General features: G+C 38.0%; 1 protein-coding gene across 1 annotated transcript in view; it reads right to left on the bottom strand.

Annotated features, from left to right (window-relative positions):
* The window catches only part of DNAH2 (dynein axonemal heavy chain 2), a 6,636,854-nt gene that overhangs the window by 3,969,243 nt on the left and 2,640,329 nt on the right, over positions 1–27,282 (bottom strand). The window contains exon 34 of the mRNA XM_044077324.1: positions 12,098–12,208. Within this exon, the coding sequence (XP_043933259.1) occupies positions 12,098–12,208 (111 nt within the window). The remainder of the gene's footprint in view (positions 1–12,097; positions 12,209–27,282) is intronic.

Genomic DNA, 27,282 nt, shown 5'->3' with positions numbered 1-27,282 from the left:
GGGACTCCCTTGCTCCACTGGGCCTTATCTTTGGGTGGAGCTAAAAAAACTTATCTGCCCTCTTAGGTATGGGTTTTATTGTATCTGGCTCCTTCCATGCTCAGCGTGAGATAAAGTTGATCAACTTGTCAACCTGAGGGACCAACAAAGAAGTAGACGGGCCAGTGCTGAAATCCACCAGCAACACTGACTCCTCTTGGAAAGAGGCTCTGGAAAACCATCCACCTTTCTTTTTAAGATGATCCAGGATTTCTCCAAAGTAGACATCATCAGGTTGAGATCTGGGGACCCTTCCCTTTCATCAAAGTCTGTGTCTTCAGTGAAAATTCCATATGGGAATCTAGGTGCTCCTTCTGCATGTACTCTTCATAGGGACCTATTCAGTGGGACGGTCTGGTGAAGTATTAGAGGTGGGTGGGAAGCACTGGATGAGAACTGTCTGAAGGCTGCTATGGGGTGGCTGTCCCAGTGGAATTGACATGAGAGGTTCAGAGCTTAAATTTGATGAAGAAAGAAGAACAGGATCTGAAGAGGGTAATGATGCCCTTTCAATGGCTATAGAGAAAGCTCTCTCCACTAACTCAACCAGCAAACAGAAAGAACAAGAATGTTTATATACATGTATGTATAAACAAACAACAGATAAACAAATACCAACAATGGTATTTCAGAAGTACCCTAAGGTCAGGTAGACAAAAAGAAAGGGGAAAGAGTACCAACAATGGTATTTAAAAAAATAACCACACAAAGAGTAGAAAGGACTAACTAGAAAGGGAGTTTATAATACTACAAAAGGGTTTGAACATTAAGAAGAGTTTATAAATGTACGAGTAAAGGAAGAGAAGAGATACTACTGATAGAAAATTCACAAAAAAGGACACAAGAAATCTCTGTTAACCTCCTAACTTGAGAGAAGGAAAATCCCGATCTGAAAGACGAGGTGGCAAACGAGATCTGAGGTATGCCGGGATGATGGGGTATTATAGTTAAAGGAAGGAGCTTGAGAAATGGATCTGTGAGTCTAACAAAAGCAGCTGAGTTGGATCTGAGGTCAGATTTGAGACCCATTAGTTGAGGAATGAATGAAAATTACATCATATTCATACTTATTGTCTGTATTTTACTGTCATTATCTATATGCAATATTTTCTACTGATTAATTTTCTTTATTATTTTATCTTTTGTTTTTCCCCCCAAATTGTCCTAGCCTGATCTGCCTTTTTTTATTTATAAACAAAAAATATTTCAATTTCTCCTGCCACCAAAGAAATGCTGCACCAGTTGGTTGGTGTAGTTCATGACAACGGTTTTAGTTTTATTTTCATTCAACTTGTATCCTACCATTCTCTGAAACTGAATCAATAATCAGAACACAATTTGGCATATTGAGAGAGATCTGTTTTGTATAAAATTACATCAGCAGCAAATATCATAATTTTTTCAAAATTTCCAAACCAGTTTTATCCCTTTATCCTAGAGATCTAACCATCCGGAATTTTTCCAAACTGTCCAGAATTAAAAGGACACTGTCTGGAAAATGGGAGAGTGCCTTTTCTGGACAGCATATTGTCCAGAAAAAATTGCCTGAAAAATCACAAACTTTATGAGGAAGAGACAAAGTCTCTCCGCAATGCACAACAGCATGGGTTTTGTGTAAATACAGCTGATTGAGCCTCTCCCACATAATCTAACCTATTACAGCCTGGGCACCTCAAAGTTTATGAGTAATCTTTCTGTTTCTTGTTATAATCGTAGCTCAGCTTGCATAATTACATATCACTGGGGTCAGCAGGAAATGAGGGTAAACATGGTGATGACCTATGATTAAGGTTTGAATTTGCAAACTGCTGCAGAGAGCTCCTTGCATTCACTGCAACAACAGAACAAACATTTTACAGCCAAGCTTCTCACCAACTAAGCCCTGCTGTTTCACTCATTCTTCATCAGCAGAAAGAAGCAACAGGACCGGGATCTGGGCCTGTCAGACCAGATTAGATGTGCCAGCATTCTGTTCTTAGAAGTATGGTTTATACATGGCTAGCTTTTTTCTAGTGTCCAAAACACTTCTACCTGGATAAAATCCTGCTTGATTTGTCACTCTATCTAGGAGACAAATGTGACTGACCTACCAGGTATCTTAGTCTGAATTGTCAAATGCAGGTTCACTTATATACCATTTGGTTGGTTTCAAATACAACTTCTTCATTTTGATATCAGACTATCTGCCCTGTTTGATGGGATCTGGTGGTCCAGTGATGTTAACATATACTTAAGTGGACATAAAGAACCCAAACCCTTGTGCATTACTCAGAGAACTACTGATAGATATGTAGAATAAATTAGTCTGTAGTTTCCATTCTTTAACTGTATAAGGTAATTTACTAAGAATATTTTCCACATTAAATTTTTAGTTTTCATTTAATTCTAACATATTTTAAATTGACTCTTTCAGTATTTAGTGCAAGTCTTTGCATATTATCATGCATTTCTCAGTTTCAGCAGGACTTTCAAACTGTTCATAAGGAATGACACCCCAATGCAAATATTTCTTTTAGGTGTGTTCAGTCCTTTAAGTCTTGCACCACATTTCTGATTTTATACTGTGCAGAACTCCTTCAAGACATCAAAAACTACTGGAGGATTCCTTATTCATATTATTAATGACAGTGTCAGTCACAGACTAAAGATGACATCCCTTCTATAGAAGGAGAGACTGAATAAGCATCTATCTTCTTAGCCTCAAAGCGTGACCACTTCTCAGCACAGACTAGTAGTATTTGAATTATCAGATAATATTCTTGGGAAAATTTTAACATTTTAATTCCAAGTTCACTTACGTCATTAACAAAACAAATTAGATATTAAATTTTTAGGTGTCAGGTAGTCCTGCTTGGATTAATACATTTTACAGTCATTATTTGTTTTGTGGACCATGAATGACCATCTAGGCATATATACCTTAGAATACTGGGAATATACCCATTTAAAGCACAGGCAGTATATCTCTTTAGAGGAACCCTGGGCAGAAATGTTCCAGGAACAATACCAAGCACAATGTCCCAAGTGCAACAAAATTCAAATTACTTGCAACACTAAAGAAATGCAAAGCTAGGACCTACAGTGGAACTATAGGAAAACTATATACACTGAATTAACAGATGCAATATTCAACAGGGTTTGGACAGAGTATAGCAGAAATGATTGCAATGTAACAAACAGAATTAGATGGACTATAGTAACATGTTATAAAATGTGTGATTTTATCTGGAAATGAGGGATTTATGCCTTCAGTTCAGAGCTACCACTTTCTGTTATTGTCATGTTATTCCACAAGAACACGTGGTTGAAGAACAAAAACAGTAAGAAAAGCATACAAGAACAACAAGCTCATATATGAAAACAGTAAGATGATATAAAATCGCATGCAGAAAGCTATATGGTAGACCTTTAAGAGGACATCTTCTTAAGTAAAACACACATGTATGTTAGATAAGTAACAACTATATGAGAACCAGACTGCTCAAACTTTCATCTCCAAAATGAGTAACACTGTCTGTCATAATGTGGAACAAAGGGGCAAAATGAGCATGCTTAATAACTTCAAATAGGAACCTCACAGGCTGGTTAAATGTACTACTTTATACTTATAAAAAGTTATATTTTCTGTATAGTCGCATACTGATTTGAATAAGGTACCATTAGTTAAATTATTATGCGTTATAAAATGAGTTCAAACCTTATGTTTGGGAAAATACTGTACAATACAGTAAGCATAGATATTGTAAAAACTACTTTATCAAAATAATCATTTGATCATCTCTGTTCAATCTAAACATTATTAAGCAAAATTTTGCATGTCGGGTACCACAATTATACACATTTTGCTTTCACATACATGTCCAGAATTTTTGACATGAAAAGTTGGCAACCCTAGTGTGATACCCCACCACTGGTCTAGTAATCAAGGAGCCTCAATTCTCACCACTGGCACAAGTGGGGGACGTACACTGAGAAGATAGCAAGTATACACACAGTATTTCCAGACGCAGCTCTCTGCATCAAGTGCAATTTCCCTTAAGAGCAGACAGAGACCAGATTCAGTTCGGGGATGGTTTCTCCCTCTTTCTCCAGATCCCCAGTAAGAATCCCCACTGGCGCACCTACAGAGTTGAGTCCTTAGCCAGGGTTCCAAGCCAGGTCCTCCAACACTCTCTCTGTCCAACTAGTGCTTCGTGTCCCTACCCATGTAGCTGAGACACACACACACACACACACACACACACACACACACACACACACACACACACACACACACACACATACACACACAAGGCTGGCACAGGTTTACTAGCTGTGCCCCCTTCTGCCCATACTATAAGGTAGTCATCACTGCCACCAGAACCCCTTTATCAGCTACTTTAAGGCCCTAAACAAAGGGTGTCCAATCTTACTGTGGAATGTTACTATTAATAGAAAGGGTAGCTTGACCAAGAGCAAGGCTATTAGGAGTGGCCCACAATGTCACCAAGTAAATATGCAAGTACTCTCAGAACTTAAATATCTCTAGACAGAGCAGCCACAATGAAATGTTTAAATATATTTAATAATAAGTAATAAAAGAACAAGACAATGCTACATATATTTTTACAGTGACATCAGAGTTCAAAATCACAAGAAATATTTAAAACAGCATTGCAGGGCAGTCTCAAATAAATAGAGAAAAACATCTAAACTATAATTTGCTATATTCCTGATTATATCTAAGAGAAATACTATAGCCTAATACACTTACTTAATCAGAGCAAGGCAGATCTGTGGTGAATGGTTCCTGTTGCTGTCAGGTCAAAAACAGAATACAAAGTCTCTATCAGAAACCTCTCAAATTACTATCTCAAATATCACTTCTGGGATAGCTTGCAAAATGACATTTCTTGTCATCTGACTCCTAGTTCCCAGGCCCAAAAACAACCATTGATGGCAACTGGTAGTATTTAGCATCTAGCTGTAAAAAATACATAGACAAGGGTTTTTCCTCAGATCTAGGCAGATCCTGGAAGTCATAAAACATTTACCTTCCTACACATTTAAAAACTAGTAATTATTTCACCTAAACGACAACAGAGAAAGCTCCCTAGTATAGACACTATGTCTGCTGCTGCACTGAAACTGAAAGATAACATCTTTTTATGGTCTGTGTCACGAAAGGAGATACTGCCAGCCCAGCTATCTGGAATTTTCTAAATAATTATATGTCATTTGTGAATATCAACATGATTCATATGCTTGTGTTGCAAATGTATTAGAACTGTATGTCATATAACATGGTTTGTACAGACGTGTGCTGAAGAGATATTTTGTAAGGTACTGAGCTAAGATGTATCCACAGAGTACCCTGCTAGATTAGAACAGAAATGTATATACACTATTGTAACTGCTGACGTGTATATATTTTAACAATGGAAACTGGAACACAGGAGGTTAATTTCAGAAAAAAATAGCTGAAAATTTAAATTACTTTATGACAGCCAGAGACAGGATATCTACACTAGGGAGCTCTCTGTGTTGCCTTGAAAGAGAAATAATTACTACGCTTGAGATGTGAAAATGTTTATTGTTTTATGACTTTCAGGATCTGCCTTAGATCTAAGGAAAAAAATAGTTTATGTATTTTCACAAGTAGATGCTAAATACTGTTGTTTTTGAGCCTGAGAACAGAAGTCAGATGACAAGAAATTATGTCATTCTGCAAGTATCCCAACAGCAATATTTGGGATATTAATTTGGGAAGTCTTTAATAGAAACCGAGCATTTTGTAATTTGTCTTAGACCTAACAAGAACATCCACTTACCACATCTGTCTGCTTGCTCTGTAAGTCTATGGAACAGTATAATTCTTTTAGATACAGTCAGGAATATAGCTGACCATAATTTATATATATATATATATATATATATATAGAGAGAGAGAGAGAGAGAGAGAGATACAAGGGCTTTTCCTCAGATCTAGGCAGATCCTAGAAGTCATAAAACAATTACCTTCCTACACACTTCAAAACTAGTAATTATTTCACCTGAAAGACAATAGCGTAAGGTCTCTAGTATAGACATTGCATTTGTTGCTGCACTGAAACTGAAAGATAACATCTTTTTATAGTTTGGCCACAAAGTAATTTCATTTCAGCTATTTTTCTGAAGTTAACCTCCCGTATTCCAGTTTCCACTGTTAAAATATACATTTAAACAGTTACAATAGTGCATGTACATTTCTGTTCTTTTCCAGTAGGGCACAGTGTGGATCAATTTTTAAGCTTAGTACTTTATAAAATATCTTTTCAACACATGTCTGTACAAACCTAGTTTGATATATACATGACATACAGTTCTAATACATTTATAACACAAGCATCTTACATGAAGCATGTTGACATTCACAAATGACCTGTAACCATTTACAAAATTCCAGACAAAGGTGCTGGCACTATCTCCCCTTTGTCACACTTCTATATAAATCATGTTGATATTCACAAATGATATATAATTATTTACAAAATTCCAAATAACTGGGCTGGCAGTATCCTCCTTTGTCACACTTCTATATAAACCATGTTGATATTCACAAATGACATATAATTATTTACAAAATTCCAACTAGCTGTGCTGGCAGTACACATCCTTTGTCACACTTGGTTACAAATACATTGCAAAAAGCAAAGAATAAAGAGTACAGCACTGCCTTTTATCCATAAATATTGTAAATCTCATAAATAACCTTCATCCTACTTTAACCTTTGCATTTATCACCTTGTACATCCTACTTTAACCTTTGCATTTATCACCTTGTACATCTTAAACAAAACTTCAGTCAATTCAGTTGGTATCCCAAACCTAGCCAACACTTTCCTCAGGAACTCCCAGCTAACACTTTAAAAAGCTTTTTTTGTGTCCATCCATATCAACACACAAACACTCTTCATGTATTCAAAATCCTTCTGAAACACCAGAAATTAATTAACATTCTCAAATGCTTGTTTGCTTTATACGAACTCACACTGATCTTTACTTACAATAGTGGGTAAAATTAAGGAAGGTCTTTTCTTCATGACAGTCGTAAAAGTCTTTTAATCGTGATTAATAAATTAAATTATAAGGTCACAGGTACATAGGGTGGTACTAGGCTATCAGCCCTAGGGCCTATACAAGCCTAGCCATAACAATTCCCTGGCTGTTTCTTCCCACACTATTTACTTCCCTGGACCCCTGTCTAGCAGGGAGACTGACATGATCCCCAGGGTGAATTTCCTTTCTCCCATCCAATCGTCATGGTTCCTTTCGTACAGGGCCAAAGAGGCACTCTGCTTGACATGTATGGACAATCTATTCCAGAGTCTGGGGAGTCTCTGGGTCAGGAACCTATCCCTCCAGTATGTTTTGTTTATTGTGATGACAAGGTTTAGATCCCTGGAGCGTGTGGCTCTGAGGGATTGGGATTTCTTTAAGTGCAGCATATCCAACAGCTCTGGGTTTGACATGGCCTTGTATGTTAAGCAGAGATCGCCTCTGAGTAGACGATATGCAACAGAGTACAGCTGGAGTTTTTTAAGACGGTCAGTGTAGGGCATCTGCTTTAGGCCTGTGATTCTTTTAGTGAGGCATTTCTGCAGCCTTTCCAGTTGTTGCAGATGTCTTGAAAGGTACATACCAAATGGGGCATTGTATTCTATAATGGGATGAGTACAGTGGGACAATGTCCTCCTTTTTTCTGGATAAAAAGCCCTTAGTGATGAGGTGTGCCACATAGAAGGATTTCCTGACTGTTGTGGCGATGTGGTTATCGAAGGTGAGACCACTTTCCACCTGTGTCCCTAAGTCTCTTATCACACTTTCGGTGTTTAGTGTACTGCCACCTATATGGTAATTCACGGATACATGTTTTTTCCCAAAGGGCATAACTATACATTTCTTGGCATTGAGCTTGAGCCCATGGCTCTGGCACCAAGCATCTGTTTCTGTAAGGCCCTTTTGTAGAGTATCCACATCATTTGGGGATTCAATAATGGCTCCCAGTTTGCAGTCATCTGTGAACTTTGTTAGACAGAGTCCCTTAGTGTTGGCCTGTATTTCAGAGAAGTAGATGCCAAACAAGAGCAGTCCCAGGACTGAATCCTGAGGTACTCCACTTGTCACTTGTCTGGAGCTGGATTTGGTGTTGGCTACTTTTACAGTGTGGGTTCTATCAGTAAGCCAGTTAGCAACCCATTGGGTGACATAGGGATTAATGCCCAGCTTAGTAAGTTTATCTATGATTCCAGAGTGGGGGGTGGTGTCAAAGGCCTTGGCAAGGTCTAGATAGGCTCTGTGGACCACCTTACCCTTGTCCATGGCTCTGGAGACTGATTCGAAGAAGTCAATCAGGTTCAGGAGACAAGATCGGCCCTTCACGAACCCAAACTGGGCGGGGTCCAGTGTTTGAAGGTTGCCAATGTCTTTGTTTATAAGTTCTATGACAATACACTCCATGGCCTTGCAGATAAGGCTTGTCAGACTGATGGGATGGTAGTTTCCGGGATCCAAGGTGGATCCCCCTTGTGAAGTGGGATAACTGTAGCTCTGTGCCACTCACTGGGCACGGAACCTGAGGTGAGGCTATGATTAAACACGACACTTAGGTGAGGTGCCAGTTCATATTGTAGTTCATGTAGTACACAGCCCGGGATGTCATCTGATCCCATGGATGCTGTATTCTTAGTTTTGGAGAGTGCGTTTTTTACCTGTGTGGCCATTATTACCGGAATTTGGCAATCTTCCGGTATTGAGATGGGCCATTTAGGGGGTGAAGTTGGCACTGAATCGATCTGCCAGGATATTGGCAATATCCTTGGGATCAGTGTATTTAATGCCATTCTGTTTTAGGTCAGAGCAGATCTGAGCATTGCCATTTAGATTCTTGACATAGTTATAGAATGCCTTGTTGTTGTCTTTGGAATCGTTAGCAATTTTATTTTCGTAACTAGCTTTTGAGGATTTTATGAAGGATCTCAGTTTCTTACTGAGGCTGGTAAGGGAGTTGTTTGCATCTAAATAGAAATCTATTTTCTTCACTTGTTACCAACGTTTCCCAACATCCTTGCATAAAAAAATCATAACAGTAATTCACTGCCTTTCAAAAATAAGGCATAAAATGCATCATAGAACATCCAGACCTGCACAGTTTCTTGAGACCTGGCAACTCCCATACCCTAAACTGTATGAGTAGATTCTGACACAGGATTAGTAGTGGTCTCGGCCACGAATCTCATCTACAACTAACCCTACTTAGAACTGTGCAAAGAAACTCAAAGCACACAGGAACCGAAAAGGCAAAGAAGCACAGCCCTAGTTGGCAAAATAAACATTTAATTGATTAGTGCTTTCATTTCTTTGAGAAGAGACTTATTGAGATAAAAACACACATCAAACAGACTAATTTATAAGCTCAGGTGATCTAAAAACAGGTCATATGACCATTGAGCACTCAAACAGAACAAGCTGCCTTTTTAAAGCAACAGTAGGAAATATACAAAGAAAATATAAAATGCCAACAACATAAAAGTTTAAAAAGCTATAAACATCTTTCAGGTGCAAATTTAAATTTATGGGTAATAATAAGCCTTAGCATTATCTCTCCAATGCTTTCAGCTTTAAAATGCATGCCAGAGATATTTGGTCATTCAAACTTGACCAACTGTTAGCATTTAAATGCAACTGCCAGTACTGTTCATGCCTCTTTATATATTTAGAGACCATGCACCACCCCTCACATTAGGTATACCTTTTCTAGAAAACTAAATTTAAGTCATGTCCTGGGTTCTCTTCCACAAATTTAAATAGGGCATTTGTTTCCTTTTTCTTCTTAATTTCATAGTTGTGCTTGTTCTTTGTATATTTGCTCCTGTTCCTTTAAAAAAAGGCAGCTTGTTCTGTTTGAGGGCTCAGAGGTCATATGACCTGTTTTTAGATCACTTGAGCTTTTAAATTAGCCTGTTTGATGTGTGTTTTTATCTAAAGAAGTTTCTACTCAAAGAAATGAAAGTGCTGATTAAGTAAATGTTTATTCTGCCAAGCAGCACTGTGCTTCTTGGCCTTTTTGGTTCCTGTGTGACTGGGGTGTCATTACTACTTAAATTATTCTTACAATCAACACAGAACATAGATGGAACTTGTGTGAAGGTTGTGCATAATGTGGTCACTATTTACCTTTCCACACAAATATCATACATGTACACAGAAGGTCCCTACAGATTGTCTAGGGGTAATGTACTGTGTAGAAGCAACAAGTTGGAACATATTACTTCAATTATTTTTTTCACTTTCCTGAGAACCAAACATCAGATAAATATGCAAGTGGTTATTGTTTGAGAATAGGGCAAATAAGGCATGCACTTATATTCACCTGAAAGCAACAACATGACACTCTAACTCTGGAAATATTTGTATCAAGAGGAATCATGCCATACAAGAAGCAAACTAATAGTTTTCCTCACAGAGGAAATAACGAACAAAGGACAGTCATGATGAACCAAAGCTGGTGGCATAGATGAATAAATCCCTAAGGCTCAGGCAAAGCAAGCTCGAATAGTGGATCGGGCCCTTGACAGGAATGACAGGGAAGATGGATGAGCCCATCATGGGGAAAGTAGCAGAGACAGCTTCTCACACTGCCACCATCCCATAAAGGACAGGCAGTGAACCAGAGGAATGGCCTGGGTGGGGTTGGGCATTAGACTCATTAAGCCACCGATGGGTACCAGCCTTCATAGCAAGTATGCAAAAGTTTGCACAAACAAGGGGAGGGCATTGTGGTGGCTCTTATCACGTTTCCTCACCCAGGGAGTGAGGTTAGGCTGTCCAAATGTTCTCAATTCCATGATAACTACAGCTCAGAGCACCTTCATGGCTACCTGAATGACAGCCCCACTTCAGACAGTTCTTGCCTTGGCTATTGCTGGGTGGAATCACCAAGATGGAGGAAAGAATGGTTATGTTATGATCAAAGGAATGCTTGATGGTTGTAAGGCACAGGGAAAATAATGTAGGCCTTTTGCTGATTTACTGGTAGCTTACTGACACACTTACTTTTCTCCTCATATTTATTTCCCTTTTTTTGTTTGCACTGCAATCAGTACAGTAGCAACGCATGATTTTTTTTTTGCTTCTTAGAGAAGCTGCTTTTTTCATTTTGTGATATTTCTCCTCCATGAACCTTTTCTTTTAAAGGTATATCCTGAATTGCCTTTACTCCGCTTCAGAAAAAGTGATCTGACTATAGTCCTTATACAGAAAAGGCAAATGTGGGGAAATGGTGCTCTACCAATAAGTAAATACAGATCAGCTACTGGTAAGAAACCCTGTGTCACTTGATACCAGAATAAACTTCTGTCAGTGACACAAAAGTAGTGCAACAGAAGACAGGACAAAAAATGAATGGAAAACATTGAATTATCAATAAACAGCTAGAACTTAACAGTAAAAGTTGATGACTGTAAAGTTACAAATATTAAACAAATCACAGAAGTAAAGTAAGTTCTATTCTAAACTTCGTGGCAAAAAAATTTGAGTAAAAAAAGGTCTGTCAAAATTAATACAGGTATGTTTAACATTACCGATGAAATAGGGCTGGCTGAAGAAAAAAACGTGTGGGCACAAGCATGACTGCTATAAAAAAAAAAAAAAAGGTATGGAATACTTTCAGGTGACTAGAGCACTGTTCACTAACGGTTTCCTGCTGACTTAGAAACCCAAGAGTTTAATTTCATCCTTTTGGAAAGATTTCAGAGTTATCCCACAACAAACAGTCAGACGTTAAATAATAACAAGTATTGTTATTGTTTGTCAGTTTGGCTCAGAGGGTTAAGGTTACAAACTGCTAACAACTTTCATCCTGGTTTTGAGTTCCTCAATTTCTACTTGCACACTGTGTGGTTCTAAGTAAATAACTTAACCAGACAGCACTACTGGATCACCCCTCAAAATGGATGTGTCTGGTCACTTCAGTCAGTTAACAAATAAAACAAAAATTAAATAAATAATTCTATAGCCATTCCTAACTGCAAATGATTACCTGTTTCTTCTTCATAATCTTCAGTGACTTTCTGTCGCCTCGTTCTTTAGCAGTGACCAAAGCCTTGGAAACATCACCTGTCCACTGAATCTGACTGGAAGTGATAAGCATCTGAAACAGATGGAAATTACAAGGTAACATCAGTTCACCAGTATCAAGAACTTACACATACAAGTTTATTCATTCAAAGATTTGCCTAAACATTATCTTAACATGACCAGCTGCATGGTTAATGTTAACAGTACTTAGTGGAACAGTTAAAAGTCAGTAAAGTTACTTACATGCTACAATGCACAGTTATTCAAAGTAAAATAGCAAGACCATGAAGAGAACTAATGATGCAAATAAGCCCTGGCTTCTCTATAAGTCTACATCTCTTTTCCTTCAAATACAAAATATGTTGCCACTTTCTCTGTAAAACATAAGAATGTTATGACCTTATGCTTCTATCTGTAATTCAAAATGACATACAACTTGTATGTCCCCAGTTTATATAGATTTATGCAAAATGGTGATAGTAACACCCTGCCAATGCTCTTACACTGCCCTAATGTAAGGGTATAAAATGCAAAGGCCATTTCCAAGGCTGTTTCATAATTGCAGCTATCACAGATAGTCTTCACAGTTATTTCAATTAGACTGTAGTCAACATTTGCATAAAAAATATTGATGGAGTTCGGGAACTGAGCTTATACATAAGGGTGTTATAAAAGCACAATCAAGTTGCCAATATCGTCTCATTATAATATGCATTAATTAGAAAAGAATAAATATGAGCCAGATATCTTAAAGGCAAGTTATAACAGCACTTACCTGAACTCCAAATATTTAAAAGAAAACCAATTAGTCAGGCAGTTATCTGCACAACTTTCCTACTGTCAGTAGGAACAAACATCAGCAGAGGTTTTTCAACAACCTTCGTTGGATGTACCTCTAAGATCCATGAAGTTCATCCTTCAGGCAATATCAGAGGGCTACTTTCTGGACAAAGGAGAAGACCTTACTCATTCAGCTCCCTCTAATTCAGAAATGAGAGAAGAAACACAGTCCACCTAGTTATCCTAACTTGTTTTACTGATGGCCAACTCATCAAACTACCTTGCTGACTATACAAACTAATGTATCTACAGTTTGTATGCAATGGATATCACTGTGGTATGTCTGGCATCTGTCTAACTATATAACAGGCATTCTAAGTCTACTAGAACAATGCATTTTTGCACAGGAACATTTGGATAGAATTTCTGTGTGTGTGTGTGTGTGTGTGTGTGTGTGTGTGTGTGTGCGCGCATGCACATGCATGTTAAGTATAGTCTGGAGTTAAGGAAAGTGAGTAGTCAAAACAAGGTGTTATGATGTGGATCTTCTTACTGAGAGCAGCTGAAAGTATTGCGTGTGTGTGTGCATGTGTCTGGTGACTGGTGTAAACACGGTGTTTGAGTGAATTGTCAGAAGAAAGAGCGAGTGTTTGAAAGCTTGAAAAATCTGTTTAAGTAGGGCGGTTGGTGTTAGTTGTAAAAAGTGTGCACAAGATAATGGAAGGAGTGTGTATGTTAGTTACACATGATGTGGTATGTGTGAGAGGTATGAGAGAAGAATAGTGAGTGAAATGGGTGTCTGTGTGACTGTGTCCCCAGGTTGGAATTACTCTAATTTAAGTTCGGTCTCAGAACTGGTTATATAAATTTTTGTTGGGGGGCAGGGAGTGTGCTCTAGGATAAAAGTATGTTTAGTGTGTGTTTTGGTTTGTGAGAGTGAATCAAGTGCACATGTATGTCTGTTCGAGTGTGTTTGTTGGGTGCTGGGCTCAATCTTCAAAGGGTTTACCATCAATGTGTTTCAATCTGTTTGTCATTGACCAATTCTGAAACTGACAGAATAACTCCCCTATATACTGCCAGTGGTATTAATGAAATGATAACAAAACAAGATTAGTATGCCTGCAACCTGGAGGCAACATGAAGCGTTGCTTAGATGCTAACTAGTTTGCTCTCAAAGGTGTGAGTTACGGTACATGCTCTATTTTTTTATCCAGCTTGGGAGGTGAATAAAAAGGGGACTACTATGAAAACATTAAATGTTTATTGCCAAATACTTATCTGCCCATGCAGTGTCTGTCCAAGCAACATTGCCTATTAAAAGGTGAACAGAAGCAGGGGGTGTATCTTATGTAAAACTTTTAAACCTGCAAAAAACAATGACAATGAATAAAACACATTACATTATTCAAAAGCTTAACTTCTTAAAAGGGTCATGATGAACTGCACTTCTTAAAAAGGTACCATCATCCCAAAAAGGGAGAAACAAAAAAAAAATATATATATATATATATATATATATATATATATATATATATATAAGATCGACAAGTTAGAAGATCAACATCCACTTCACCGACATGAAATAATCGACAATCGCAATCACGGACATTTAACATACCTGTTAACTGTCCGTGATTTGCGGTGTCGATATTTTCTGTGTCGGTGAAGTCGGGTGAAGTGATGTCGATCTTCATCTACTGATCGATCTACTGACACTTATATATATATATATATATATATATATATATATATATATATATGTACCAATGCTCAAGCAAGAGCTCGAACCCTGGACCCTCAGATTGAGAGTTGGACCCTCCGATTGAGTGTTTAATACTCTACCAACCAATGAGCTACCTAATACTAGAGCAATGAGAACAAAATATTTACATATGCATAAAAATAATCTGTATAAAACATTAATGTTTATGTGGCTACCCATGTAATAAGGTGTGCAAAATGTAAATGTGTAAATTTTAAAATCTTTATGTACGCACACATTTTTATTTAAATAATGGCCTACCTTTTAAAATGGGCTTGAGTGGCAAATGTCCATTCAGACCCATTTTGCCATCCGCCCTGAGTCTAATAATCCATTTTATTACTTGAGCTTCTGTATAATTGGACAAATCTTCCTTGCATTCACGCTCCTTGATCTTTTCAATGACCATAAAACTAAACTGATGCTCAGAGCAGCTGTTAGCTATATGTTTAGCTAGTGCATTATTCACATTATGTGTAGTAATACTGTAAAGGTGTTCTCCAATATGATCTTTCAGTCTTCTGTTGGTCTTTCCAGCATAGAAGACTTGGCAAACTTTGCACTGAGCTAAATATACTATATTAATGCTGTTACAATCTGCATGCACATAAAACTTAAACTGCTTAGCAGTAACTGGGTGGACAAAATGTCCACTATTATTAATTTATAAACAGTAACTACAAGCTTTACATTGCCTCACAGCAAGAGGTTCTCCCGTTCGATTCTCGGCTGGAGTGCGGGGAGTGCTTCTGTGTGGAGTCTGCATGCCCTCCTTGCGGTTGGATGGGCGTTCGAAAGACAGGTGTAAATGGGCGTGCCTTCGTTGAAGGTTGGACGTCGAGCTGGCACCTCGGTGTTCGTTAAAATATACTGCCAATCATTAGCGGACCGGTGTTACACTGTAGCGATCCAAAACGGGAAAAGCCGAAAGACAAACAACAACTACAAGCTTTACAAAGCTTTGTACAAAATTCACTAACACCAATCGAATTAGTTTTCTGGTCATTATTCCTACTACCACATAACATTCTCAATATTTTTCTTGTTTTTTATCTAAAATTTGGCTGCGTACCTACTATATTACTAATCCTAATATCTACTGTGAGAATCTGCCAATGTCTACTGATAAGCTCTCCAGTAGATTTATTATCATTACTGTAACAGATGGAGTACTTCAAAGGCTGTTTCTCCAATTTAGTGGACTTTCCATCTGATACCCCATCCCTATTACTAGAGTAAAAAGGACAAAACTTTTCATCTCTATCATGTTTTACATCTTCCAAAATAGGACTGATGTATGATTGTTTATAACCTCTAGATGTAAATCTGTGGCTGAGCTCCTTTAATTTGTCCTCACATTTTTTTATCTGTGGCATTAAGCCTGGATGTCTGAATGGCTTGCCCTCTTGCTACATTGGGAAATACATGGGGAGGTTGCATACTATTATGGTGAAGCAACTTACTGCATTGTATAAGGCTTCCTAAAAATTCCAGTGGTAACATTATACATTTCATGCTTATTAAATCTAACATCCAAAAAAATCTGTCTTATATGGATCGTGTTTTATGTCAAATTTCAAAAATACATCAATATTTTGAATATACTCACAAAACTGTTGAAACACTTCAGCATCCCCAGCCCATACAAAAAAGATGTCGTTCACAAAATGACAGGACAATGGAATAAACTTGCTATATAACTTATTATTTAATATATGTTTGGTTTCCCAAGCTGCCATAAATATGTTGACGTAGCTACTGGCACACGCAGTGCCCATAGCTACACCATCAAGCTGAAGGTAATATCTCCCATTAAACACAAACATATTATTGGTTAATACCACATGAAGGTGGTAATAATTTCTAAATAATCTTCTTGATATTCACTATGCATAATATAATGTATAGTAATTGGGATGGGGTATCAGATAAAAAATTGAGTAAATTGGAGAAACCGCATTTGAAGTACTCCATATATTACAGTAATGATAATAAATATATTAGAGAAATTATCAGTAGACATTGGCAGATTCTCACAAAAGATAGTAGGATTAGTAATATACTAGGTATACAGCCAAATTTTAGATATAAGAACAAGAAAAAGAAAAATAATAAGAGAATGTTATGTGGTAGCAGGAACTATGACCAGGAAACTAATAAGATTGGTGTTAGTGAATTTTGTACAAAAGCCTTGTAAAGCTTGTAGTATAAACCTGAGGTTTTATTTATATCGTGGTGGTCTCTATCTGGCTGTTTTTTCGAAAGCTTGTAGTTACTGTTTATATATTAATAATACTGGACATTTGTGCATGCGAATTGTAACAGCATTAATATAGTATATTTAGCACAGTGCAAAGTTTGCCAAGTCTTCTATGCTGGAAAGACCAACAGAAGACTGAAAGATCATATCGGAAAACATCTTTATAGTATTACTACGCACAATGTGAATAATGCACTAGCTAAACATATAGCTAACAGCTGCTCTGAGCATCAGTTTAGTTTTATGGTCATAGAAAGGATCAAGGATATATATTCACGCACACATATATATATATATATATATATATATATATATATATATATAAATATATACACACACACATATATATATATATATATATATATATATATATATATACACACACACACACACACATATACATATATATATATATATATATATACACATACACAAACACACACATATACATATATATATATATATATATATATATATATATATATACACACACACACACACACACACACATATATATATATATATATATATACATACACACACACACACACACATATATATATATATATATATATACACACACACATATATATATATATATATATATATATATACACACACACACACATATATATATATATATACACACACACACACATATATATATATATATATATATATATATATATATATATATATACACACACACACACACATATAGTTATGTGTGTGTGTGTGTGTGTGTGTGTGTGTGTGTGTGTATATATATATATATATATATATATATATATATATATATATATATATATATATATATATATATATATCTATATATATATATATACATATATGTCTGTGTGTGTGTGTAAAATAAACAACTTTGGCATAACAAATGAAGCAAGGACAAAAACTTTTCTGGAACCAATTTATTTCAGCACTTTTGTTCTCCCATATCTTCTTCAGAAATGAGATCAGAATCACAAAGGAATGGAAAAATACTGTTACACAAAGCAATAAAATCACGATGAACAAATGACATCTTAGAAATGCAAAACAGATAACATTTCCTGAAACATGAATAAAGCCTGAATAAAACATTAGCAAAGTAAAATACCAAGAAATCTGAGATTTAGCAATGCCACCTCAATGAACATTTTAAATTCAAGCTATCGTTTAACCCTGGTGCTGAGTCCGCTCCCAGTAGCAGCTGCCATCCGAGATCCCTCACTTCTGACAGTGTAGCATAGTCCCCAAAAATAACTCCAGTTGTTCTAGTACCATGAAATTAAATTCAACAAAAGTGGTACAAGATCTGGTATGTCTGGCCAATGCATTATAAGCATCATTCATTCTGATCACACCATAATGTTCTTTGATTCTATCTGAGAGTTTGCGGCAAACCTTTCCAACATTGCAGTATTTACAAGATACACAAAATAAAGAAATAAACTAAATTTCTTGTGTTAGAGTCAAAATGATGTGCAAAGGACACTTTAAAATTAATGTGTTGGAAAATGTAAAGGGTCCCTGTGTAGATGTACTGACAACAAACACATTTCCCACAAGTGAACATACCTGAGGAGCTGTAACATTCGTGACTCTCTCTGTAGTAAATGCAGAGTCCTTGATTTAAAAGGCATGTCTTAATGTCTTAGATCTTTTATAAGAAAAAATCTGTACATTTCCCCAGGATACGAGTCAGGTGGTCAGAACTGTTAATAATGTTCCAATTATTAGAGACAATGTCCCTAATGCTGATAGGAATGGGAAAGCTCAGAGTTCTGTCCTTTTCAGCCAGGGTATTATGTTGTTTGGGGGTAAAACCACATTTAAGCATGGGTTGGAATTTATTATAGCTGTCATTCATAACTTCCACAGAATTTCTGTAAACCAAGTTCTCAGGGTAATGTTTCTGTACAAACAGATTGCATAAAAAGTCTGCTTCTTTTTTAAAAAGTAAGCCATCACTAACCAGCCTGGATAATCTGATAATATGCCCTTTCAGTACATTCATTTTCATATAAAATGGGTGTTGGCCAGTAAAGTCCAAAAAATTGTTTCTATAAGTATCTTTTCTGAAAATGTTGGACACAAGACAGTTCTTACTGCAATTTCTATTGATTACACTATCAAGAAACAAAACAGAAGCTCAAAAACCAGATTTAACAAACTGAAAAAAGTAATGCTATCATGCATTGCAGTTAAGAAAATATCTAGTTGTTACGTGGTCCCTGTCCATGGAAAAAAAAAGTCATCAATGTAATGGTGATATAACTGAGTGTATTTAAAACCTGGCAAGTGTACCAAAGCATCCATTTTCCAAGCTGCAAGAACAAGACTGGCATAAGATGGGGCCATCTTAGACCCCATAGCTACAAACTTGACCTGATTCAAAAGGTGCTTCAAAAAAGTATTGGTTTAAGGGTGTGCACATTTATGTAATCAGCTTACTGTACGTTTTTTCATTTTTTATATTTTTTCCCCTAACGGATTTGTTTATTTTTCAATTGAATTGTACAGGTTATAGGTCACATTAAAGGTGGGAAAAGTTTTGAAATTATTTATTGTGGTCTCATTTTTTTTATCTCACAAAAACCTGGCATTTTAACAGGGGTGTGTACACTTTTTATATCCACTGTGTGTGTGTGTGTGTGTGTATATATATTTATATATATATATATACATACATACACGCATGCATGCATGTGTATATGTGGGTGTGTGTGTGTGTGTGCTGTCTGTGTGTGTATATATCTATATCTATCTATCTATATATATATATATATATATATATATATATATATATATATATATATATATATGTGTGTGTGTATGTACATAAACATAGATCTATATATATATATATATATATATATATATATATGGATCACCTTTAGATGCCCAGCTCACTAGACCGACAAGGAATCAATCACCGACAACGCAGATGACCGACAAGGTGAGAACCCAACGGACTCGTAAGTGCGATAGAGTGAGGGATTTAGTGTTAGGGAGCGGACAGGTAAGTGTGCGATAGTGAGGGACTGTAGTTTTAGGGCGGGTTAAGTGAGTTAGGGTTAGGGTGCAGGTAGGGTGTGTGGACGGACTGTGGGTTTAGGGGTGGTTTAAGTGAGTTAGGGTTAGTGCAGGTAGGGTGTGTGTGCGATAGTGACGGACTGTGGGTTTAGGGGTGGGTTAAGTGAGTTAGGGTTAGGGTGTGGGTAGGGTAAGTGTGCGGTTGTGTCGGACCTTAGGGTTAGGGTGCATGTATGGTTGTGTGTATTGTCGGTCTGTTGGTGTCGGTGATTTGTGTTTGTTAACTGAAGGGGATCCATATATATATATATATATATATATATATATATAGGTTCATAGGTAGGTACAAGGCTATCAGCCCAGGGGCCTAATTAAGCCTAGCCAACAAGGGTCCCTGGCTTACGCAACCCGAGAAAGTTATTTTCCTGTGCCCCTGTTGAACAAAGCCACAAAACTGATCCCCAGGGTGTATTTCCTATTTCCCATCCACTTATCAAGATTATTCTTGAAGAGTGCTAATGAGTATCTTTGCTTGACATAGATGGGTAGCTTGTTCCTGAGTATGGGAAGTCTCTGGGACAGGAATCTATCCCTCCAGCATGTCCTGTTTATTGTGGTGACAAGGTTTAGGTCCCTAGAGCATGTAGCTCAGAGGGATTGGGATTTCTTTAGGTGTAGCATGTCCAACAGCTCTGGGTTTGACATAGCTTTATATGCTAGGCAGAGATCACTTTGGAGTAGGCGATATGCTACGGAGTAAAGCTAGAGTTTTTTGAGACGGTCAGTGTAGGGCATCTGTTTGAGGCCAGTAATCCTCTTAGTGAGGTACTTCTGTGGCCTTTCCAGCTGCTGTAGACATTTTGTGAGGTACATTCCAAAAGGGACGTTGCACTCTATAATGGGTCTAATGAGTGTCAAGTAGAGGGGAATAGTGACCTCTTTTTTTCCTAGATGAGAACCCTTATGTGATGAGGTGTGCCACATAGAAGGATTTCCTGACTACTGTGGTGATGTGATTATCAAAGGAGAGACTACTGTCCACCTGGGTCCCCAGGTCTCTTATCACACATTCGGTGTTAAGTAGACTGCCACCTATGTGGTAGTTCATGGGTATAGAGTTTTTACCAAAGGGGATGACAATGCACTTTTTGGCATTGAGCTTGAGGCCACGGCTCTGACACCAGGCATCTGTCTCAGTGAGGCCCTTTTGTAGGATGCCCTCATCATTTGGGTACTCAACTATGGCTCCTCGTTTGCAGTCATCTGCAAACTTCACTAGCCAAAGGCCTTCGATGTTAGCCTGTACTTCAGAGAAGTAGATACCAAACAGCAGAGGTCCGAGGACTGAAGCCTGTGGTATTCCACTTGTCACTGGTTTGAAGTCAGATTTGGAGTCTGCAACTTTTACAGTGTGGGTTCTGTCAGTGAGCCATTTGGCAACCCATCTTGTGATGTAGGAGTTTGAAGGTTACCAATGTCTTTGTTTATGAGTTCCATGATGTTATGTTCCATGGCCTTACAGACCAGGCTCGTCAGACTAATAGGGCGATAGTTCCCGGGATCAGTGGTGGCTCCTCCTTTGTGGAGTGGGATAACTGTTGCTGTGCGCCATTCAGTGGGCACAATGCCTGATGTGAGACTATGATTAACATGGTGCTTAGGTGTGGAGCCAGTTCGTTCTGAAGTTCTTGTAAAACGCAGCCTGGGATGTTGTCCAGTCCCATGGATGCTGTGTTTTTGGCTTTAGAGAGTGGAGCTTTTACCTGCGTAGTTGTGATTACAGGGACTCTGCATTCTTCCTGTATAGATATGGGCCCTTTAGTGGGGTGAGAGGGGGGTAAAGTTAGCAGTGAACCTATCTGCCAGGACGTTGACAATATCAGTTGGTAATGTAATTTTTATGCCGTTGTGCTGTAACTCAGAGCAGATCTGGGTGTTGACATTGAGATTTCTTGACATAGCTATAGAATGCTTTGTGGTTGTCCCTAGAATCAGTGGTGATTTTATTTTCATGGCTAGCTTTGGAGGATCTTATAAAGGATCTCAACTTCTTACTGAGGCTGACCAGGGAACTCCTCCACTCATGGGATTTTACTCTCTTTTGCAACAGTTTCTTCCTTCTGTTGTAGAGTTTATTTATGGCAGGGGACCACCAGATTGGCTTCCTTTTTTGGAGGATAGCGTCTTGGTTCTGTTTGGGATAGCACGATCCATGCACTCGTGCAAGTGCTTATAGAGTGCATCTGTGTAGGATTCAGCAGTCGTAACTGTATTGTCCATCTGCATGGGTGTCATGAAGTTCGCCACTTCTGTCTTAAGAAGCATGAAGTTGGCTTTGGAGAAATTTTTTACAGGGATTTCCTTAATGGGGGGTGGGAGCGGAATGTGGATATCTAGGGTGATTAGCTTATGGTCGGATCTGGCCAACAAGTAGTTGACCAGCTGTGGAACGTCAGTCACTCATGTTGCTAATGACTTGATGTAGGATATTGTTGCCCTTGGAAGGGGGGGTTAAGTTGATCCAGGGCATTGGAATTTATGAATTCCAGAAAGCGTTGAGCGAAGGAGTTGGTACATGAGTAGTTTTCCCAGTTAATGGTGGGGTAGTTGAAATCGCCCATTATTAGGGTGTTTGGTTGAACCCTAATATTCTCCAGTATATCAAGAAAAGAGGAGTCGGAATCCTGGGGCATGGTGGGGGATCTGTAGCAAGCTACAATTTGGATTGCAGTTTTGCTCAGAGTTAGTTGCACTTGGATAACCTCAGATGCATTATGCTGAGCAACTAGCCTGGAGGTGTGGATATCCTTAATGAATATGGACACACCTCCACCTTTGGTGTTCTGGTCCAGGTTAGGTGGCCGAAAAGTGTGGTATGAGTTATAGCCTGGTAATCCAGGGGTGCTCTCTGGAGCCTTGAACCAGATTTCAGTCACTGCACAGATATCGATATTCTCCATTTTAAGGAGTGCCTCGAGGGAGTGCATTTTGCGATTTAGACTTCTAGCACTGAGTAGCATTACGCTCAGTTTTTGCTTGCCTGTTCCTGTTACTGTGGTGAATTTGTCATTTGAACCTTGCCTAAAAAAGGCACTATAGGGGCAGCAAGAGCCTTGGCCAGTATCCGGAATCCCAGGGGGTGACAGGTGCAGGCCATCTCTGGCAAAGCATCGTGGTTTGTTGACCATGTCGTCCCATACTGGATCCCCTTAGAATGACATCAGAAGCTTAGCCAATTGTTGAAGTCAATCATTTTGTCCTTGTACTGCGGTATCATTCTGGGCGATGGCAGGATGCTACTCAGGGCTAGGGTCATACCTGCCTGGGCTACAGGATCGGAGAGCTCTTCCATGTCTCTTTTCATGTAGTCCAGGAAGGTACATCTCAGGTCATTCACACCAACATGGACAATGACAGAGTCATATTTGTAATTGCTGTGGAGTGACCTGAGTGTGTGGGTTATGTGGCGGATCCTGGCACCCAACAGTCAGCTGACAGTAACCTTCTCCTTGTTTAGCCTAGTGAGTGGGACATCAGTGTGCCTGACTATAGAGTCACCTATGACTAATGTGTTGGGTATGTTGTTTTGCCTTATGAGCTGTGGTTAAGTGGCACACTGAGTCTGTTGGCTATGTGTCATTTGGGTTGTGTTGGGGGGGGGGTGGAGGTTGCTTGTGTTTCTTCTTTGGAAGTGTCTGTTGCTTGAGCAGATTATTATTGAGAGCCTCCGCAAATGTTTTTGTGTTTCTATGTGTGGATTTTGGTGGTGTAGGTTTAGTGGGACTATGTGATGAGTGTGGTGTGGTGCAAGTGTTTACCTTCTCCTCTTGACTGTCAAGTTCAGACTTGGTTGGAGAGAGCTTTACCTCCAGTTTGGCTAGATAAGTGCATCTCTCACAGGTTGTAGTGTTGGGTGGCAGGAGGAGAGAGCTGTCTGTGTACATGAGGCAATTGCTACATTGCCCCAAGATGCCCAGATTCATCAGATAGACAGGAGAGAACACTGGGAGCTGACCCTTGGACATGCCTGAATAAAAACTACTTCCTATAGACAAGTGATGCAAGTGAGTATAAGAGCTGTTTTTCTCTAAGCAAGTGAGGAAAGTAAGTACAAAAACTGTTTTCCTCTAGGTAAAGAGGAAGGTTAACTGCTGTAGTAATTTGTAGCTTATTTAGTGCTAACAAGTTCTGAACAAGTGCTGAGCACGAATAAGCAAATTCAAGTGCTAAAACTAAGAATCAGTACCTGGATCTTGTGGTAGATAGGCTACCTAGTGCTCATCACTCCCACCGATAAGCTAGAATGCTTCCATCCAACACAGAAAGGCTTGGGGGCACAGAAGCTTACAAACAGTCCTGGATAAAGCAAATCTGTATCTGGACTAGACTAGTTACAGGAAAGGTGGGAAACAAGCGCAAACACGGGCATTTAAACCAGAAAGTTGAAAGAGATGAAAAAAACTGCCCAAACAGCATGTGTGTGTGTGTGTGTGTGTGTGTGTGTGTATATATATATATATATATATATATATATATATATATATATATATATATATATATATATATATATATATATATATATATGTATATATACACACACACACGCATACACATACATATTATACATCTATACACAGACACAGACACACACACACACACACACACACACACACACACACACACACACATATATATATATATATATATATATATATATACATATATACATATATACACACACATATATATGTATATATTTTCACACACACACATATATTTACACACCCCTGTTAAAATGCCAGGTTTTTGTGATATAAAAAAATGAGACCACAATAAATTAATTCAAAACCTTTCCCACCTTTAATGTGACCTATAACCTATACAATTCAATTGAAAAACAAACAAATCTGTTAGGGGAAAAATATAAAAAATAAAAAATGTACAATAAGCTGGTTGCATAAGTGTGCGCACCCTTAAACTAATACTTTGTTGTGTGTGCACACCCTTAAACTAATACTTCGTTGAAGCACCTTTTGATTCAATTAGAGCATTCAGTCTTCTTGGGTAGGAGTCTATCAGCATGGCACATCTTGACTTGGCAATATTTGCCCACTCTTCCTTGCAAAAGCGCTCCAAATCTGTCAGAATGCGAGGGCATCTCTTGTGCACAGCTCTCTTCAGGTCACCCCACAGATTTTCTATTGGATTTAGGTCTGGGCTCTGGCTTGGCCATTCCAAAACTTTAATTTTCTTGTGGTGAAGCCATTCTTTTGTTGATTTGGATGTATGCTTGGGGTCACTGTCCTGTTGATAGGTGATAGGTGAAATTCCTCTTCATCTTCAGCTTTCTAGCAGATGCCTGAAAGTTTGGGGCCAAAAGTGACTGGTATTTGGAAGTGTTCATAATTCCAGCCACCTTGACTAAAGTCCGAGTTCCAGCTGAAGAAAAGTAACCCCAAAGCATGATACTGCCACCACCATGCTTCACCGTGGAGATGGTGTTCTTTTGGTGTGCAAAATATTGCTTTTGTGCCAAACATACCTTTTGGAATTCTGGCCAAAAAGTTCACCTTGGTCTCATCAGACCATAATACATTTTCCCACATACTTTAGGGAGATGATGTATTGTTTTGCAAATTTTAGCTAGGCCTGGGTGTTTTTGTGTGTAAGAAAAGGTTTCCGTCTTTCAAACCTACCCCATAGTCAAGACATATGGAGAATGTAGGAGACTGTTGTCACATGTAGTACACAACTAGTACTTGCCAGAAATTCCTGCAGCTCCTTCAGTGTTGCTGTAGGTCTCTTAGCAGCCTCCCTGAACAGTTTTCATCTTGTCTTTTCATCAATTTTGGAGGGATGTCCAGTTCTTTCCAACGTCACTGTTGTCCCATATTTTCTCCACTTTTTGATTTTTTGTACACTTCTGACTGATACATTTCAACAATGAGATCCCTTTGATGCTTTGTAAGCTCTCTGCGAACCATGGCATTTTCTGTAGCAGGCAACTGAGTAAATGTCAGGAAAACCCTACTAGGATAGCTGAACTTTATTTGGGGTTAATTTGAGTCTCTTTATTGATGACAAGTGTGTACACAAGAAGACAGAATGCTGCAATTAAATCAAAAGGTGCCTCAACAAATTATTAGTTTAAGGGTGTGAACACACAACAAAGTATTAGTATAAGGGTGTGCACACTTTTGCAACCAGCGTATTGCATGTTTTTTTTTTTTTATTTTTTTATATTTTTCCCCTAACAAACATTTGTTTTTCAATTTAATTGTACAAGTTATAGGTCACATTAAAGGTGGGAAAAGTTTTGAAATGATTTATTGTGGCCTCAATTTTTATACCACAAAAATCTGGTATTTTAACAGGGGTGTGTAAACTTTTTATACCCACTGTGTATATATATATATATATATATATATATATATATATATATATATATATATATATATATATATAAAAATCACAAACCTTGTGGAAATGAAGGAAAGCAGCAGGTACTTGTTTCACAGCAAAAAATAATCTATATAACTCCAGCAGTATTCAGCAAAATAATGATTTAATTCCAGCAGTGAAATATTCACAATCTTCCAACAAAAATCAATTAAAAACAGTAGTGAAATATCAACAGCAAAACAAGGTAGTGACGCGCTTTTGTTCATTCACTATTACATTGCAAAGTCGAACTTCATCAGAAATACAAGGAAATAACTGTTGAACTCAGTTTAAGAACAAACTGATGCATAGTTAATACAAAAGATTGGGGAGGGGAAAATTTCACCCTATCGTGACCACTTAAGGATACTCTTGACATTCAAATTTCCATTAAGGCCAGGGAGGATGTCAGCCTGCAGTTTAACCAGCCATCTCAGCTCTTTCACTTCTAACCGGGGGATGCCATCACCATAAATCAAGGAAACATTATCCAGCACTAGAAATTTTAAATTGGAGCATAAGGGGGTTGTTAACTTGTGTTTTGCTAGTGCATTTGTTTACATTTCCCTTTCTAATAGTCTGGTAATGCTCTTTAATTTGATCACTGAATTTTCTTACTGTCTTGCCTACATAGAAAGCACCACAGTGGCTGCAAACTGCAAGATAAACTATGTAGGTGGAATTGCAGTCAAAGGCATTTGAAAAATGAATGACGTGCTTAGGGGTTTGTAAAGTGAAACTGTCACCTCTGGCAATGTATTGACAGCAAATACATTTGACCAAAAAACGGAGGATGCAGAACAAACCAGTAAGCAGAAACAAAGCACCCTGAACCACTGCTAGGTAGGCACACAAATTTATTAAAGCA

The sequence above is a fragment of the Protopterus annectens genome, chromosome 7.part0, assembly GCF_019279795.1.
Source record: "Protopterus annectens isolate FY-2018-M chromosome 7.part0, PAN1.0, whole genome shotgun sequence".
Lineage (NCBI taxonomy): Eukaryota > Metazoa > Chordata > Ceratodontiformes > Protopteridae > Protopterus > Protopterus annectens.
Note: the sequence above shows the minus strand (reverse complement) of the source record. Positions and strands in the feature narration are given on the sequence as shown.